General features: G+C 42.2%; 2 protein-coding genes and 1 non-coding gene across 4 annotated transcripts in view; 1 reads left to right on the top strand and 2 right to left on the bottom strand.

The window, feature by feature from the left end:
* Window positions 1-10,069, top strand: part of LOC126373060 (anaphase-promoting complex subunit 1) — a 32,123-nt gene extending 22,054 nt beyond the window's left edge. The window contains exons 19-26 of the mRNA XM_050019021.1: window positions 100-301; window positions 1,002-1,106; window positions 1,484-1,617; window positions 3,546-3,651; window positions 4,108-4,250; window positions 5,343-5,524; window positions 6,335-6,513; window positions 8,097-10,069. Of these exons, the coding sequence (XP_049874978.1) occupies window positions 100-301; window positions 1,002-1,106; window positions 1,484-1,617; window positions 3,546-3,651; window positions 4,108-4,250; window positions 5,343-5,524; window positions 6,335-6,513; window positions 8,097-8,528 (1,483 nt within the window). The 3' untranslated portion in view covers window positions 8,529-10,069. The remainder of the gene's footprint in view (window positions 1-99; window positions 302-1,001; window positions 1,107-1,483; window positions 1,618-3,545; window positions 3,652-4,107; window positions 4,251-5,342; window positions 5,525-6,334; window positions 6,514-8,096) is intronic.
* On the bottom strand, window positions 642-713 carry Trnae-cuc (transfer RNA glutamic acid (anticodon CUC)). The gene has a single exon. It is a non-coding gene; the product is annotated as a tRNA-Glu (tRNA).
* Window positions 10,070-10,535: 466 nt separating the features above from the next.
* Window positions 10,536-14,282, bottom strand: part of LOC126373188 (chymotrypsin-1-like) — a 41,650-nt gene continuing 37,903 nt past the window's right edge. For both annotated transcript variants that reach the window (XM_050019232.1, XM_050019231.1), the window contains exons 5-6: window positions 11,434-11,607; window positions 10,536-10,968 (exon numbers count right to left, since the gene is read on the bottom strand). In XM_050019232.1, coding sequence (XP_049875189.1) covers window positions 10,822-10,968; window positions 11,434-11,607 — 321 coding nt within the window. In that variant the 3' untranslated portion in view covers window positions 10,536-10,821. The remainder of the gene's footprint in view (window positions 10,969-11,433; window positions 11,608-14,282) is intronic.

Genomic DNA, 14,282 nt, shown 5'->3' with positions numbered 1-14,282 from the left:
CCGTGTGTATTATGGCTCGGGGATAGAATAAAGATTAATAGTACGTATGCAACGCAAACTCGGTTTCTTCCGGTGTGAGTAAGACGGTGTGCCCGGCAGCCAGGCGTACTGCAACATCGTGGCGGGCGCGGTGTTCGCGCTGGGGCTGCGCTTCGCGGGGTCGGGGGACGAGGAGGCGCGCGACGCGGCGCTGCACGCGGCGCGGCTGCTGCTGGCGCTGGCGGGGCAGAGCCTGGCCGAGCTGGCCGGCCGCTCCACGCTCGAGGCCTGCCTCTGCGTCTGCCTGCTGGCCGCCGGGATGGTAACATTATTTACTTCAATAAACTGAACTAACAACAAAAACTAAAAAATATCCGTACACTGTTGCATTCTTCTTGTTGGTTTAGAACTTGCGAAGCCTATACATGACATAAACAGCCTATATGCGTCCTACTACTGGGCACAGACAGGCCTCCCCTCAATCAACCGGAGGGGGTATGGAGTATACACCACGCTGCTCCATTGCGGGTTGGTGGAAGTGTTTTTACGGCTAATAGCCGGGACTAACGGCTTAACGTGCCCTCCGAAGCACGGAATCATATTACTTTTTCGGACAATCAGGAGATTCAACCCTAAAAAGTCTCACAAAGTGATTTCGACAATGTCCCCATCGGGAATCGAACCCGGACCTCCAGAACGAGAGCCTAACGCTCTAACCACTAAACCACGGAGGCTGTTGCCAAGCCTATAATATAACTCAATATAAACTCTAGCCAAGTCGGACCTTAGGCTACAATGTATTATCTTAAGTTATAAGAAGTAATTATATTTTATGTTGTTATAAATAAATTTCAGGACTGACCATTGAACTTGGCACCCATTAAGATCTCACTTCTTTTGTCGTTGAAGTCAACAACCAAGACATAATATTGAACTTGGCTCTCGTTTCACATTTATGTTTTTGATGGGATCATTTTAAAGTGGTAGCACATATGTATGATGCGATCGTGTGTCTCCCTCAGATAATGGCGGGTCGCGGCGACGTGTCGGTGCTGCGCCTGTGTCGGCGGCTGCGGGCGCGCGTGGCCGCCGCGGCGCCGGCGCATGCGCTCACACACGGCGGACAGGTATACATACATCACCATTGTTTTAAGTTTCCGCGGTTATTATCATAATTAAAGCACAAGCGTTTAAATGGGGATATGAGACTCCCGATATTTCGGGAGTCAAATATCCCCATTTAAACGCGGTAAGAACCCGTTATTATGTGCTTTAATTATACATCACCATTGCCATACATTACCACTACCATACATTACCATCTATAATAATAATAAAAAAAACACATTTATTTCGGACAAACCACAACACACATATACATTACCACTACCATACATCACCATCAACATAGACAGTGAGGTGCCGTTCTATACGTATGGTTACGGTGTCACTAACACCCTGTATACCAGCCACGACCGTGATAGGAGACCGTGTCGTTGTCCAGATGGCGGTGCACGTGACGGTGGGGCTGCTGTTCCTGGGCGGCGGGCGCGCCACGCTGTCCACGGCGCCGGCCGCCGTGGCCGCGCTGCTGGCCGCCTTCTTCCCCAAGTTCCCCACGCACAGCGAGGACAACAGGTAACGATTGCAGGGCTGCCAATGACAATAACATAAACATTGTTTTAAGTTTACGCCGTTATTGGTGCTAATTCCTGTAATTACCATCTAATTTTATTTTAAGTTATATCTGTCATTTTCTTATCCGCCGAAAAGGAAAGGGACGGGTAATCGACAAGCATAAAATTTATGGAACACACGTCAATATATTGTATATATCAATGTATTGTATGTATTTCGACAAATATCCTGCTTTTTTTGTAATTGTTTTAGTGGATAGATATGATGTTGTTGTCTTATTTTTTTTGTATGTGGCGTCCTTTTATAATAAACTTTTTCTATTCTATTCTATTCTATTCAATTTTAAGCACAAAATCTAAACCAACCGTCTAAAAATTTTACATCCGTCAATAACCCGACACAGTTAAACGAATTGCATACCAGCGACGTACCTTTTTGATTCGCCTGGGTTATTACTCATTCTTCCTAAAATTAAGAGCTGTGAATCATCCGTCCCTTTCCTTTTCGACGGATATGAAAATGACGGATATAACTTAAAATAAAATTAGGCGGTGTCTGCCGGAATCGGGGCCATTATCATAATTAAAACACATAATAACGGGTTCTTACCGCGTTTAAAGTTTCGTGAAGAGGAGCTCGGTGGCGCAGCGGTAAACGCGCTCGGTCTACGATTGTTGAAGTTAAGCAACTTTCGCAAAGGCCGGTCATAGGACGGGTGACCACAAAAAAAAGTTTTCATCTCGAGCTCCTCCGTGCTTCGGAAAGCACGTTAAGCTGTTGGTCCCGGCTGCATTAGCAGTCGTTAAAAACTATCAATCCGCACTGGACCCGCGTGATGGTTTATGGCCCGATCTCCCTATCCATCCATAGGGAAGGCCCGTGCCCCAGCAGACGTTAATGGGCTGATGGTGATGACCGCGTTTAAAGTAGGGATATGAGACTCCCGATATTTCGACACAGTTGCAAGTGCCATGATCACGGGATGACTGATGAGATTGGAGTGGAGTAGGTAGATCCATAATTTTCTATGGGCAGACATATCTGTCTACCCTCTTTATCGGGGCGAGGTTTTATCTGAACACACACTGGTATTACATCACTATCCCGGCACATCCCAGCATATCCCTACTTTAAATGTGTTTTAATTATAATAACATAAACAGCCTATATACGGCACAATCCTCCCCTCAAATCAACCGGAGAAGGTATCGTACTCCATCACGCTGCTCCACTGCGGGTTGGTGGAGGTCTTTTTACGGCTAATAGCCGGGACCAACAGAATCATCTTACAAACATGGGACAGTTTCACAAAATGATTTCAACAATGTTCCCATCGTGAATCGAACCCGGGACGTCCATATCGTTAGCCCAACGCTCTAGCCACTATACCACAGAGACTGTCGCCAATAACAACTTATCAAAATCCCCAAATTTAGGGAGATAAATTTAAACATAGATTCAGACCATGATTCTGAGTTGATATCAAGTGGAATTTTCCGTCGCAAAATTAATGTTTTTTTTTTTAATTATTTTCAATTCTATACTTTCGATGGAAAATTCCACTTGATATTATCTCAGAATAATGAGCTGTATGACCCCTCTCAGTATTCGTTACGATGTCACTTACACCCCGTACAAGTACGTACAGGTAGCCATACAAATACGTATGGGTATTAGTGACACCGTAACAGATACTGAGGGGGATGATTCAGACCATGATTCTGAGTTAATATCAAGTGGAATTTTCCGTCGCAAAATTCATGGTTTTTTTGTTTTATATATTTTTTTATATCTATACTTTTACGATGGAATCTTCCCCTTGATATTATGTAAGAATAATGAGCTGTCACTAACACCCTGTATACTACACACAATTTACCTCTGCCTACCCCCTCAGAGATATATGCGTGATGCTGTCTTGTTTCCAGATACCACCTTCAAGCGTTCAGGCATTTGTACGTGCTGGCGGTGGAACCTCGCCTCATACTGCCTAGGGACATTGATACTGGAAAACTGTGTTACGCTCATATACAGGTAATCTCTTCTATCGTATGGGTTGTGAGGAGTACCAACCTCATCAACCCTGGTGTCAGGGTTACTATTGAGCCGCCAAAGGCCCCTGACATGGCTCATGTAACGACTACTTACTTACATTAGTTAGTAGTAACCGGGACCAACGGCTTAACGTGCCTTCCGATGCACGGATCATCTTACTTTCGGACAATCTGGTGATCAGCCAGTAATGTCCTAACCAAACTAGAGACCACAATGTATTTTTTGTGATATGTCCCCACCGGGAATCGAACCCGGGACCTCCGGATTGTGAGCCCTGCGCTCAAACACTGGACCACGGAGGTCGTTAATCAGGCCATGATTCGGAGTTGATATCAAGTGAAATTTCCTGTATTAAGTTTCATGAAAACTTTCGTGTTTTGTTTTAATTATTTTCAGTTGCAAACTTTTTTATACATTTTTTTTCATCATCATCAGGTAATAGATTTAGAAGGTGCAGTGCGTGAGATGAAGGCCCCCTGTATCATCCCCGAGCTGGACTCGCTGCGGGAAGTGAAGATCAACGACCCTCGATACTGGCCCATCACCTTCCAGCGAGACCGCAACTGGGACCAGTTGAAGTACGCATGCGCGCACAATGTTATATAGAGTTAAAAAGACCACATCGAAGCAATAGGCTACTTGACAACCTAGTCAAATGAGATACTTTTTACGAAACGTCAAAACGAAAGTTTTCTTTACAGTTTGTATGTAAATACTGTCCTGTGACGTCATCAATAAAAGCGTACTCATTGTTACTTAATTCATAAATAAAATTCGAAAATAAGGGGAAAAGCATAGACACGGAGGTCCGTGTTGCTCTATGTGGAAAAGTAAAATGAGATTGATTTTTGATCATCTTAGATTGGCTTCTATTTTTAAATTAGCATTTTATAATTTACTAGCTTATGCCCGCGACTTCGTCCGCGTGGCGTGTTATAAAATAGAGATCTTTGTGTGTGTGGGAGTGCATGTCAAATTTCAAGCATCTAACTTATGCTTTGTTTTAAGTTTACGCGGTAGACAGATATGTCTGCCCGTAGAAAATTATGGATCTACCTACTCCACTCCAATCTCATCAGTCATCCCGTGATCATGGCACTTGCAACAGTGTCAAATTCGAAAATAAGTCGAAAAGTAAAATGAGATTGATTTTTGATCATCTTAGACTGGCGTCTATTTCTAGATTAACGTTTTATAATTTATCTTCGACCCAGTCAAATACGTTATTTATCTAAGAAAGCAATATTGTTATTTAACATTTGTTTACATTGCGCACTTTTATATGTGCGAATGTCGAATTGCAATATTGCTTTTGAGATGAATTCTTTCAATGTGGCCTTCTTAACCCCCCTTTTGTTCTATACTGTTTTATATTTTTTAATTGAAGTGGCTTATTGTAGATTTGCCGCCAATGGCATTAGTCCTACATGAACACGATTTTCTTTGGGTGCACTCCCGTAGTGCATACAGGGATAATCGCCGGTTGGTGTCACATCACATTTAGATTAAATCGTCTTAAGGGGTCTCTACGTGTTGATTTCAGCCCGACACACGCTTTCCAAAAGTCCGGGACTCCCTATGGAGTGCCGGGTTTCCATATAGCGGACCCATGCCCAAGATATGGAAACGACATACAAATAATAATTATATTTTACAAAAAAATCTTCCAGAACCTTCCTAGAATACACGTGGTGTGTTGACATCAAGCAGCGGGCCGGCTGCTTGTCATACCGTGAAGACCCTCACGGGTTCCTCACCCTGCTGGCGCAGAGCCTGACCCTGGACAAGAGCAACGTGTGGTCCGTCGCTGCCGACCACGGGGCCCCCGGCGGCCCGCCCGCTGGCAGTGCTGGTCAGACTATTTTTGTATTACACGAAGTATACTGGGTGTTAGTGACATCATAACGAAAACTTTGAGTGATTCAGACCATAATTCTGAGTTGATATCAAGTGGTATTTTCCTTCACAAAAGTATGAAAATGAAAATAAGTTAAAAAAAACAACAAAAAGCTTCATGAATTTTCCGACAGGAAATTTTACGTACGTACAAACAAGTACGTACAGGTACCCATACAAGTACGTATGGGTGTTAGTGACACTAACGAATACTGAGGAGGATGATTCAGAGTATTCAGACCATTATTATGAGTTAGTATCAAGTGGAATTTTCCTCTATCCAATTATTACGTTAAATCTGACAGCGCTATCGTATTTTTTTTTTTGTTTGGGGAAAGTAGCCTGGAAAGTCCAATTGGAAGAGACTGACCAGGTGGGTTAATATGGCCAAGCAATTCATCTAAGAAAGCAATATTGCTATTTGACATTTGTTTGCATTGCGCACTTACTTTTATATGCACAAATGTCAAATTGCAACATCGCTTTCTTAGATGAATTGCTTCGATGTGGCCATTTTAACCCCCAGTCATCATCATCATCACCAGCCCATTAACGTCCCCACTGTTGGGGCACGGGCCTTCCCTATGGATGGATAGGGAGATCGGGCCTTAAACCACCACGCGGGCCGAGTGCGGATTGGTGGTTATTAACGACTGCTAATGCAGCCGGGACCAACGGCTTAACGTGCCTTCCGAAGCACGGAGAAGCTCGAGATGAAAACTTTTTTAAACCCCCCAGGATTATATGGATGTGTTGTTTCCAACAGGCGTGTGCGCAGACTGCCTGGTGTCATCCAAGAAGCGAGCGTCGTGGGCGGCGGCGTGCGGCTGCCGGGCCCTTAGCGCGGCCGAGCTGGAGCACGCGGCCGCGCTGCACATCCTGACCTACGAGTGCCGCGTCAGGGACGCCGTGTGCGCCCTGCCGGCGAGGCACTCGCTCTACAAGGTACGGTCACGAGCATTAATATGTATACACTTAAATTTAGTACCATGTCACATTAACTTTTTTGACAAATTCAACTGTAAGTCTCACTAAATGTCAAATATGTTAGTGCGACAGAGTCCTTAAGTGGGTACATTATATTGCTCATGACTGAACGCCACCGTCTTACCAACCACCTCTGCGTGCAACGGGCCAGTCGTTAAACGTTGAGCGCATGATGCGGAAGTCCCAGTTCCCACTTTATGATTTAATTGATAGTTAATGATGGACATCACGTGGTTTCCAAGGTGCCCGGTTAATAGCAATAAGCTTGTCCTCTATTCTTCTTCTTCTAATCATTTTATCCCCTGTTGGGATGTAGGGCTTGAATAATAATAATAATAATAAAAAATATTCAGGTAAAACCTACGTCACACATATACATTTACAATATTAAATTCAGCATCATTAATTTAAGAGCCACGCTCTTGTCGGTGTAGCATTTTCCATTCCAGTCTATCAAAGGCCAATCCCTTGACTTCCCTATAAGACACGACGTTAACCTTTTCTTTAATCTGTTCCATGTAAGCTCTTCTTGGTCTTCCCCTTCCTCTCTTTCCTTCTAGCTTTCCTTCTATGATGTTTTAATGAATTCGTCGTGTCCTATTAGGTGTCCAATCATCTTGCCTCTTCTGTCTTATTAAATTATACACACATTAATATTTATTTGGAAAACATAGAGGTATATAGGTGCCGCAGCAGAATAACAGATTTCCACTCCATTTGCACCCTCTGTAGCTTGCTCCCATGACATGCCGAGAGTTTTTAATTCCCGGTCAACCGAGCGTCGCCAGGTCTCTTTGGGATCGCCCCCTTTTACGCCCTATTACATGGGACTTAAACATAGCTAACTACTACCACAATATGGATGTAATTATTTCGAAATAAATATATTTGAATTTGAATAGCTGGCGAGGAGTGGAAGTGTATACTATAAACCCTTGCCTACTAAGCTGCCTACTATAACGGCCTCCGTGCTCCAGTGGTTGAGCGCTGGGCTCACAATCCGGAGGTCCTGGGTTCGAATCCCGGTGGGGGCATATCACAAAAATCACTTTGTGAATCCTAATTTGGTTAGGACATTACAGGCTGATCACCTGATTGTTCGAAAGTAAGACGATCCGTGCTTCGGAAGGCACGTTAAGCGGTTGTCCCGGTTGCTACTTACTGATGTACGTGCGTAGTCAGGGGCCTTTGGCGGCACAACAGTAACCCTGACACCACGGTTGATGAGGTTGGTAATCAATCAATCAATAATACTTTATTGCACAACGACATATACGAGTACAAAGGACATAAACATACGAATAAAAACATAAGTACAATAGGCGGCTTATAAATGGCTATTTCTGCCAGGCAACCTTAGGGTGAAAGAAGTTAAGTTAGTTAGTTAGGTAATCCACCTCACAACCCACACGATAGAAGAAGAACATAGCTGGCGAGGAGTGAGTGTATATACTATAAACCCTTGTCTACCAAGCTGCCTACAAGCGTGCTGCTATGTTATGTAAAAAGTTGTGTGTAACTGACAAAATCTTCTATTCCAGATAATAAATGCAATGAAGACCGACCCGACGTCATACCACGTGTGGCAAGTGAAGCTGCTTCTATCACACGTAGAGCACTACAACAGGCAAACACTAAACGAGATGCGTGTGGACGGACAAGAGAGCTCCGAACCTCTGATATCCAACGAACACGCGATAGCTATAAAGCAAAAAGTAGCAAACATATTCGATACTTGGGAGCTGCAAATCGCCCCTTACTTGCGGAAGTATCTAGGCCTCCCAAGCAGCAGGAAGATCAACGCTTGTGAAGATAATTTAAAAAAGTTCCTAAGCTCGTATGTAGTGTATCATGATTTACCGAAGAGCGCGGTGAAACTGGACAGTGACAGCGAATTGATGATGATTCTGGGGTTAGACGGGGCGGGTTTGAGCGCCGAGGCTGTGGGGAAGATCGGGGAGCTGTTGAGGTGATGGAGGAGGGTAGCGGGGGGGTACAAAACCCGATCGCGGTGTCTAGGGGACTGTGATAAGACTGACTGCCTATAGTGGTTTTCTTTTTGCGACTCGTATAAAGAACTTAATGTGTGATGGTATCCTGAAAAAGTGGTTTTAGTGGACTTTTGTATCATTCTTCACCTGCTGTGTAATGTCTTGATAGATGAATTGGGTTTTTTGTCTGGTTCAATTTTTTTTTTTTAATATGGCTGCTGATCAGCGTTCCCAGATTTTTTTGCCAATCTGGATTTTGGAACTTTTTGAGTGAAAAAAGCGGGAATTATTTCGTCGAAAGCGGGACATAGTAAAAAAACGTTCTTGAATATTTATCTTTTAATTTGAGTTCAAATTACGTTTACGTGACAATAGATAGCAAAATAAACAAATGAGAATAAGAAAAGAGCGAAAGAGAAAGAGAAGATGTCGCAATCTGAGCCTGTCCCGCGCGGGACATTAAATTTTGATTTAAAAATCGGGACGTCTGGCAACGCTGCTGCTGATGGAGCCTTAACTGCTTTCGATTATCCGTCCCTTTCATTTTCGCCGTATAAGAAAGTGACAGGTGTGCCTTAAAGAAAAATTGGGATTTGTCTGTAGGAACAAGCACCGATGTTGGCAGTAACTATGGCAGTGTTACAAAAGGGTTATTCTATAACTTCAATTACGGTAATTTCAAACGCTCGTGGTCTTCAAAAGGGTGTTACCAGACTAATCGATCGATGGTAGAATGGATTAATCGATCGACGTCTGTCGTTTAGCTTAGTTTTTACCAAGATCAATTAAAGAAAGAAAGAAAGAAACATTTATTACTTCCGGACACCACAGACACAGACAGACAGGTACATTACATTAAGGGTGTATGTACCCTTGCTCGGCGATAATAGATGGCGTAAGTGTAGCCATCCGGCCACCGTGATCCAGTGGTTGAGCGTCGTGTTCTTATCTGTCAGATTTCAAGTTATACTGTTTGACAGTTTCTTTGTTTATTGAAATGTGACGTCACCGGCCGAAATATCACTTGACCAACCGTTTTCGCGCGAAATTTGAAATTAGAAGGGATTTTTTTTTCTATTGTATAAAGCTTTTTCGAGAAAATAAAATATTTTAACAGCTATAAAAAAATGTTTGTTATTTTTAAAATATTTATCCGAAAACTGTCAAGTAGCCAATGAGGGACTTTCCAATCGACGTTCCCCGAACACACGATAGATGGCGTTGTTCACTTTTAACGTGATAATTACCTATTTTCTCATTGTAGGTTTACATCATTATTCAAAAATGTAATGTTATGGCAGAAGCATATACAAAACTAATTGTTGCGTGGAAAAAACGTAACAACGCCATCTATCGTGTTTTTGGGGAACGCCAGCTATCAGATTAGTCGATCAACTTCGATCGATTGGTTTAGTGACACCCTAAGTAGGTATTCCAAGTTGTCTTGATGGCAAATATTGTAATTGTAAGACAAACTTTTACAATGTAATAATTATATATTTAATAATGAAATAGATACGAAATGTGTGTTTTTTTTATAAACATTGTTTCACTATTATTGTTGTTCTTTCAGAGTTGGATTACCAACCCCATCAACCCTGGTTTCAGGGTTACTATTGAGCCGTCAAAGGCCGCTGACATGACTCGTGTAAAGACTACTTACTTACGTCAGTAAGTAGTAACCGGGACCATCGGCTTAACCTGCCTTCCGAAGCACGGATCATCTTACTTTTGGACAATCTGATCACCTGATTGATTGTAATGTAATGTCCTAACCAAACTAGGGATCACAAAGTAATTTTTGTGATATTTCCTCACGGGGATTCGAACCCGGGATTTCCGGATCGTGAGCCTAAAGCTCAAGCACTGGACCACGGAGCCCGTTATAAATTGATATTTTAATAAATGTCACACAGCAATATTGCTTTCTTAGATGAATAGCTTCTTTGTGATTTGTGATAACTATTTATAATAATAAAACAAAGAGTATACTCGGCATCAGATATATTTAGCGTGCGCAATTACCGAATCAGCAGCAGTTATAGACTTATATCTCAATTGGGGTAGTCAGAGGTACATAATATCCATCGCGAGATGAACTAAGTATCCACCCTTCACCGAGTTTTCTGTAAAACCAACGTGATAGGAAGACATTTGTTACTGTCATGTGGTAGTTATTATAGTCACATGTGGAGCAACGTGGTGGAGTACGCTCCATACCCCCTCCAGTTGAATGAGGGGAGGCCTGTACGGCGGTGGGATATAGGCTGTTGGTTTAGACGATGTTTTGTCCAAGCCAGGACTCGTAGGCGCTGACTCGCACGAACATGTCGGGAGCGCCGCGTGCGCAGGGCACGCCCCACGACACGATGCCGATCTGCTGGCCGTTGTCCACGCGGATCAAGGCGCTGCCGGAGTCACCCTGTAATCACATACAGATTATTATATAACAATAGGCTAGTTGCTTCGTTTTCTATTTATGAATATTAATCAAGAAAGCGTCATAATAAGTCCGACATTTTATCACGTTTTTTTATGACGTCACAGGTTGCTTTTTCACACAAATTGCATAGTAGGTAATTTCGTGTTTTAATGTTTAGTAGAAAGTAACTGATTTGATTAGTTGGAAACTAGACCATTCTGTGCTTATCATACAGACAGAGCGAATAAAAAGTCTGTCTAGCTTTCACTTACGCGATAAAGCGGCATACGTTGGTTTTTGGATAGAGTGACTTGGGTTGTTGTATATACACTTCAACATGACGGTTTTACTTATGGCTCTGCTCACCCCAAAACCCCCAACTAGCTTATTCCAATTCCGTTACACCTTAAAGGTTCCTTATATCCATCTGAGGACTTAGTTTTTTATATCACAGTAGATACTTACGTGGCACATGCCGTGTCCAGCAGAGTGGAAGGTGCAGATCTCGATGGCTGGGTCCACAGGTGGGGCCAACATGTTGAGCGACTGGGCGACCGTGGCCACCTGCCGCTGGCACACGGTGCCGTCGATGGTCTGCTTGGTCAGCTCCAGCAGTGTTGCGGAGGAGGCACCACCAACCTGGTGCGAAAAAGTGGTAAGTACTATCGAAAGTTAACACATTAAACTTTCCCTCGGCTGTAGGGTTTGGTGGGTGTCTCGAACTGTAATCAGTTCTCGAATTTAAATAATCAAATTCATAATAATATTAAAATAATCATATCGATTTTATTTTTACTCGAGTGAGTAATCGATTTGTAGGTTATTTATGTCATAACAACACTGGCCAGAAAAAAGTTGATGCTTTTGGCGGGCTGTCATTACGAAAAAACTAAATAATTTTCAGAGAACAAATGAAAGTGCATTAGAGCAGAAAACAAAAATCAGTGAATATTCAGAAACAGATTAGAGAAGAAACAGTGTGTTTCACGTATAACAATCTTCAACAGTTTTATCAGACTTCCTGTCGATGCGCAGGTAGAATATTCAGTTAAGTCTTATAATACTTATATATTTTCCTAATTACTTAGATATCAGTTACTTATGCTATATTTGTATTATCCGATACAAATCGATAAAGAGAACAACAGACAGTAAACAGTAAAACGGATTGTAATACGAACAGTAAAACAAACAGTAAAACATTGGGTCGGGGTGTCGCAAAAAGGGTCCCATACAAAATTAGGACTCAGAAATTTTTTAACAAAAATCGCCAAAAGTAACATTCGGGATCCGGGGGGATGTGGGAGTATTAGGGTGGGGGGAAACCACGGGTGACCTTAGATGACCTTGGGAGGTCACTGACCTTAAAGTCAAGGTCATGACCTTATTCCCTTATTCTTCACAAATATAGTGTAGGTCAGACACATCAAAGGTCAAGGTCATTGACCTTAAAGGTCAAGGTCACTTGTCCAAAATCAGAAATATTACCATTATATCAACTTTATGCAGTAAACTTTCGATTTCAGTGACCTCAAAGGTCAAGGTCACCAAGATCATTGACCTTAAAGGTCAAGGTCACTTATCCAAAATCAAAAATATTCGCATTATATCAACTTTGTGTAGTAAACCTTCAAAGTCAGTGACCTTTAAAGGTCTTCACCGCCGCCTCTCGGCCCTTCGGGCCTCGATGGTCACAAGTAACCTAACCCACTCGGCTATATGGCAGGGGGCTCGCTTTGCTCGCCCCCTGCCATACAGCCTTCGTAACCTATATCTACAGTGTCGGGGTGCCGCGAATTTCCGTGCTCGCTTCGCTCGCACCCGTGACAAAAGGATACCTGTAAAAAAAAAATACGCGTGGCGGACACCGAGCGTGGACGTGTTTCGCGGAGCTCCATAGAAAAAAATTAAAGATATATTTTAAAATTACATAAAACGCATTTTTTAAAATATCTCGAAAACGGTGCGTCATAGCGCAAAAATAACAAAAAATTGCCCCCTTTTAGATACCCCTAACCCACCTCTTCCGCATATATTAAAATAAAAAAAACTTACTTTTTCAAAGAAAATTGAAAAATTTTTCAAGTCCAGCTTTCATAGTAATTTCTCTCGAAAATCGGCTATGTCCGTGGCTCATACAAAAACGACCAAAATTATTCTAAGTCTCGGACCCTTTTTGCGACACTACGTAGAATCAACTTTTGAAAATTTTACAAGTCCAGCTTCCATAGTAATTTCATTCGAAAATTCGGCTAAGTCGATGGTTCATACAAAATTGAAGTGAAATTTTTCTAAGTGTTGGGACCCCTTTTACGACACCCTAACCAAACATTGCAGTAGGTAAAATCGTTGTGGTGATTTATCAGGTAATCAGATGAATTTATCAATTCAATCAGGTGGACAGGGATGGCTGTAAGGGGCGGTTGGAGGCCATTCGCGGGGTTTTACCCCATATTCTAACATCGTGGGTTTTTTACCCTATATTCACACAGCTATAGGCACGTTGCCCATTTGTGGGTATTTTGCCCCATAGGTATTTCATATATACTAACTATGACACATTGCAGTTTTGGAATGTGATTCAGAATTCAGATAATTCGTGACCTTGCATGATTATGTATGGTACACGACAGTGGGTGCTGGTGGAATCAGTTCGTGCAAATCCTGGGCTCTAGCATTATCCCGATTTTGACACCATCCGCAAAGAGTTCCGTACACGCATGGTGCCTTCCAATGGACTGAACCCTGTATACAATGAAGAGCCGTTCTTGTTCAGAAAGGTACTTCCTTACTTTATTATGGCTTTTCAAGGGTCCTCTTACCTAACCTGAAGATTTGACAAGTCCGGTTTTATACAGACGCGACTGCCTGTCTGACCTTCCAACCCGCGAAGGGAAAACCAGCCCAATACAGGTCAGGTCACATACCTCCGAAAATGCATTTCTCGGGAATTTGGGTTCCTTGAGCACGTGATAATCATTTATGATCTCAACATGAATTCGTAAACAAATTCGACATTGGTTTAGGCCTGTGCCGGTTTCAAACCTGCGACCTCAAACGAGATTCCTGTTGACGATTTTATGAAAATTTTACATTGTATTTTATTGTAATTACTTGAATGTAATTTTATTTTATAAATAATTAATTTATTACTCTTATTAGCCATTACATTGTATTGATTTATTATCTTTTGACATTTAAATTTAATTTATTATCCTCTTTGTTGACATTCTTTTGTTATCATTTTCGATGATTATATTTATGTTGTTACCGTTTTATATTGTGTCTAAAATGTGTTGCACAACTAAATGTGA

This window comes from Pectinophora gossypiella, chromosome 15, assembly GCF_024362695.1.
Source record: "Pectinophora gossypiella chromosome 15, ilPecGoss1.1, whole genome shotgun sequence".
NCBI lineage: Eukaryota > Metazoa > Arthropoda > Insecta > Lepidoptera > Gelechiidae > Pectinophora > Pectinophora gossypiella.
Note: the sequence above shows the minus strand (reverse complement) of the source record. Positions and strands in the feature narration are given on the sequence as shown.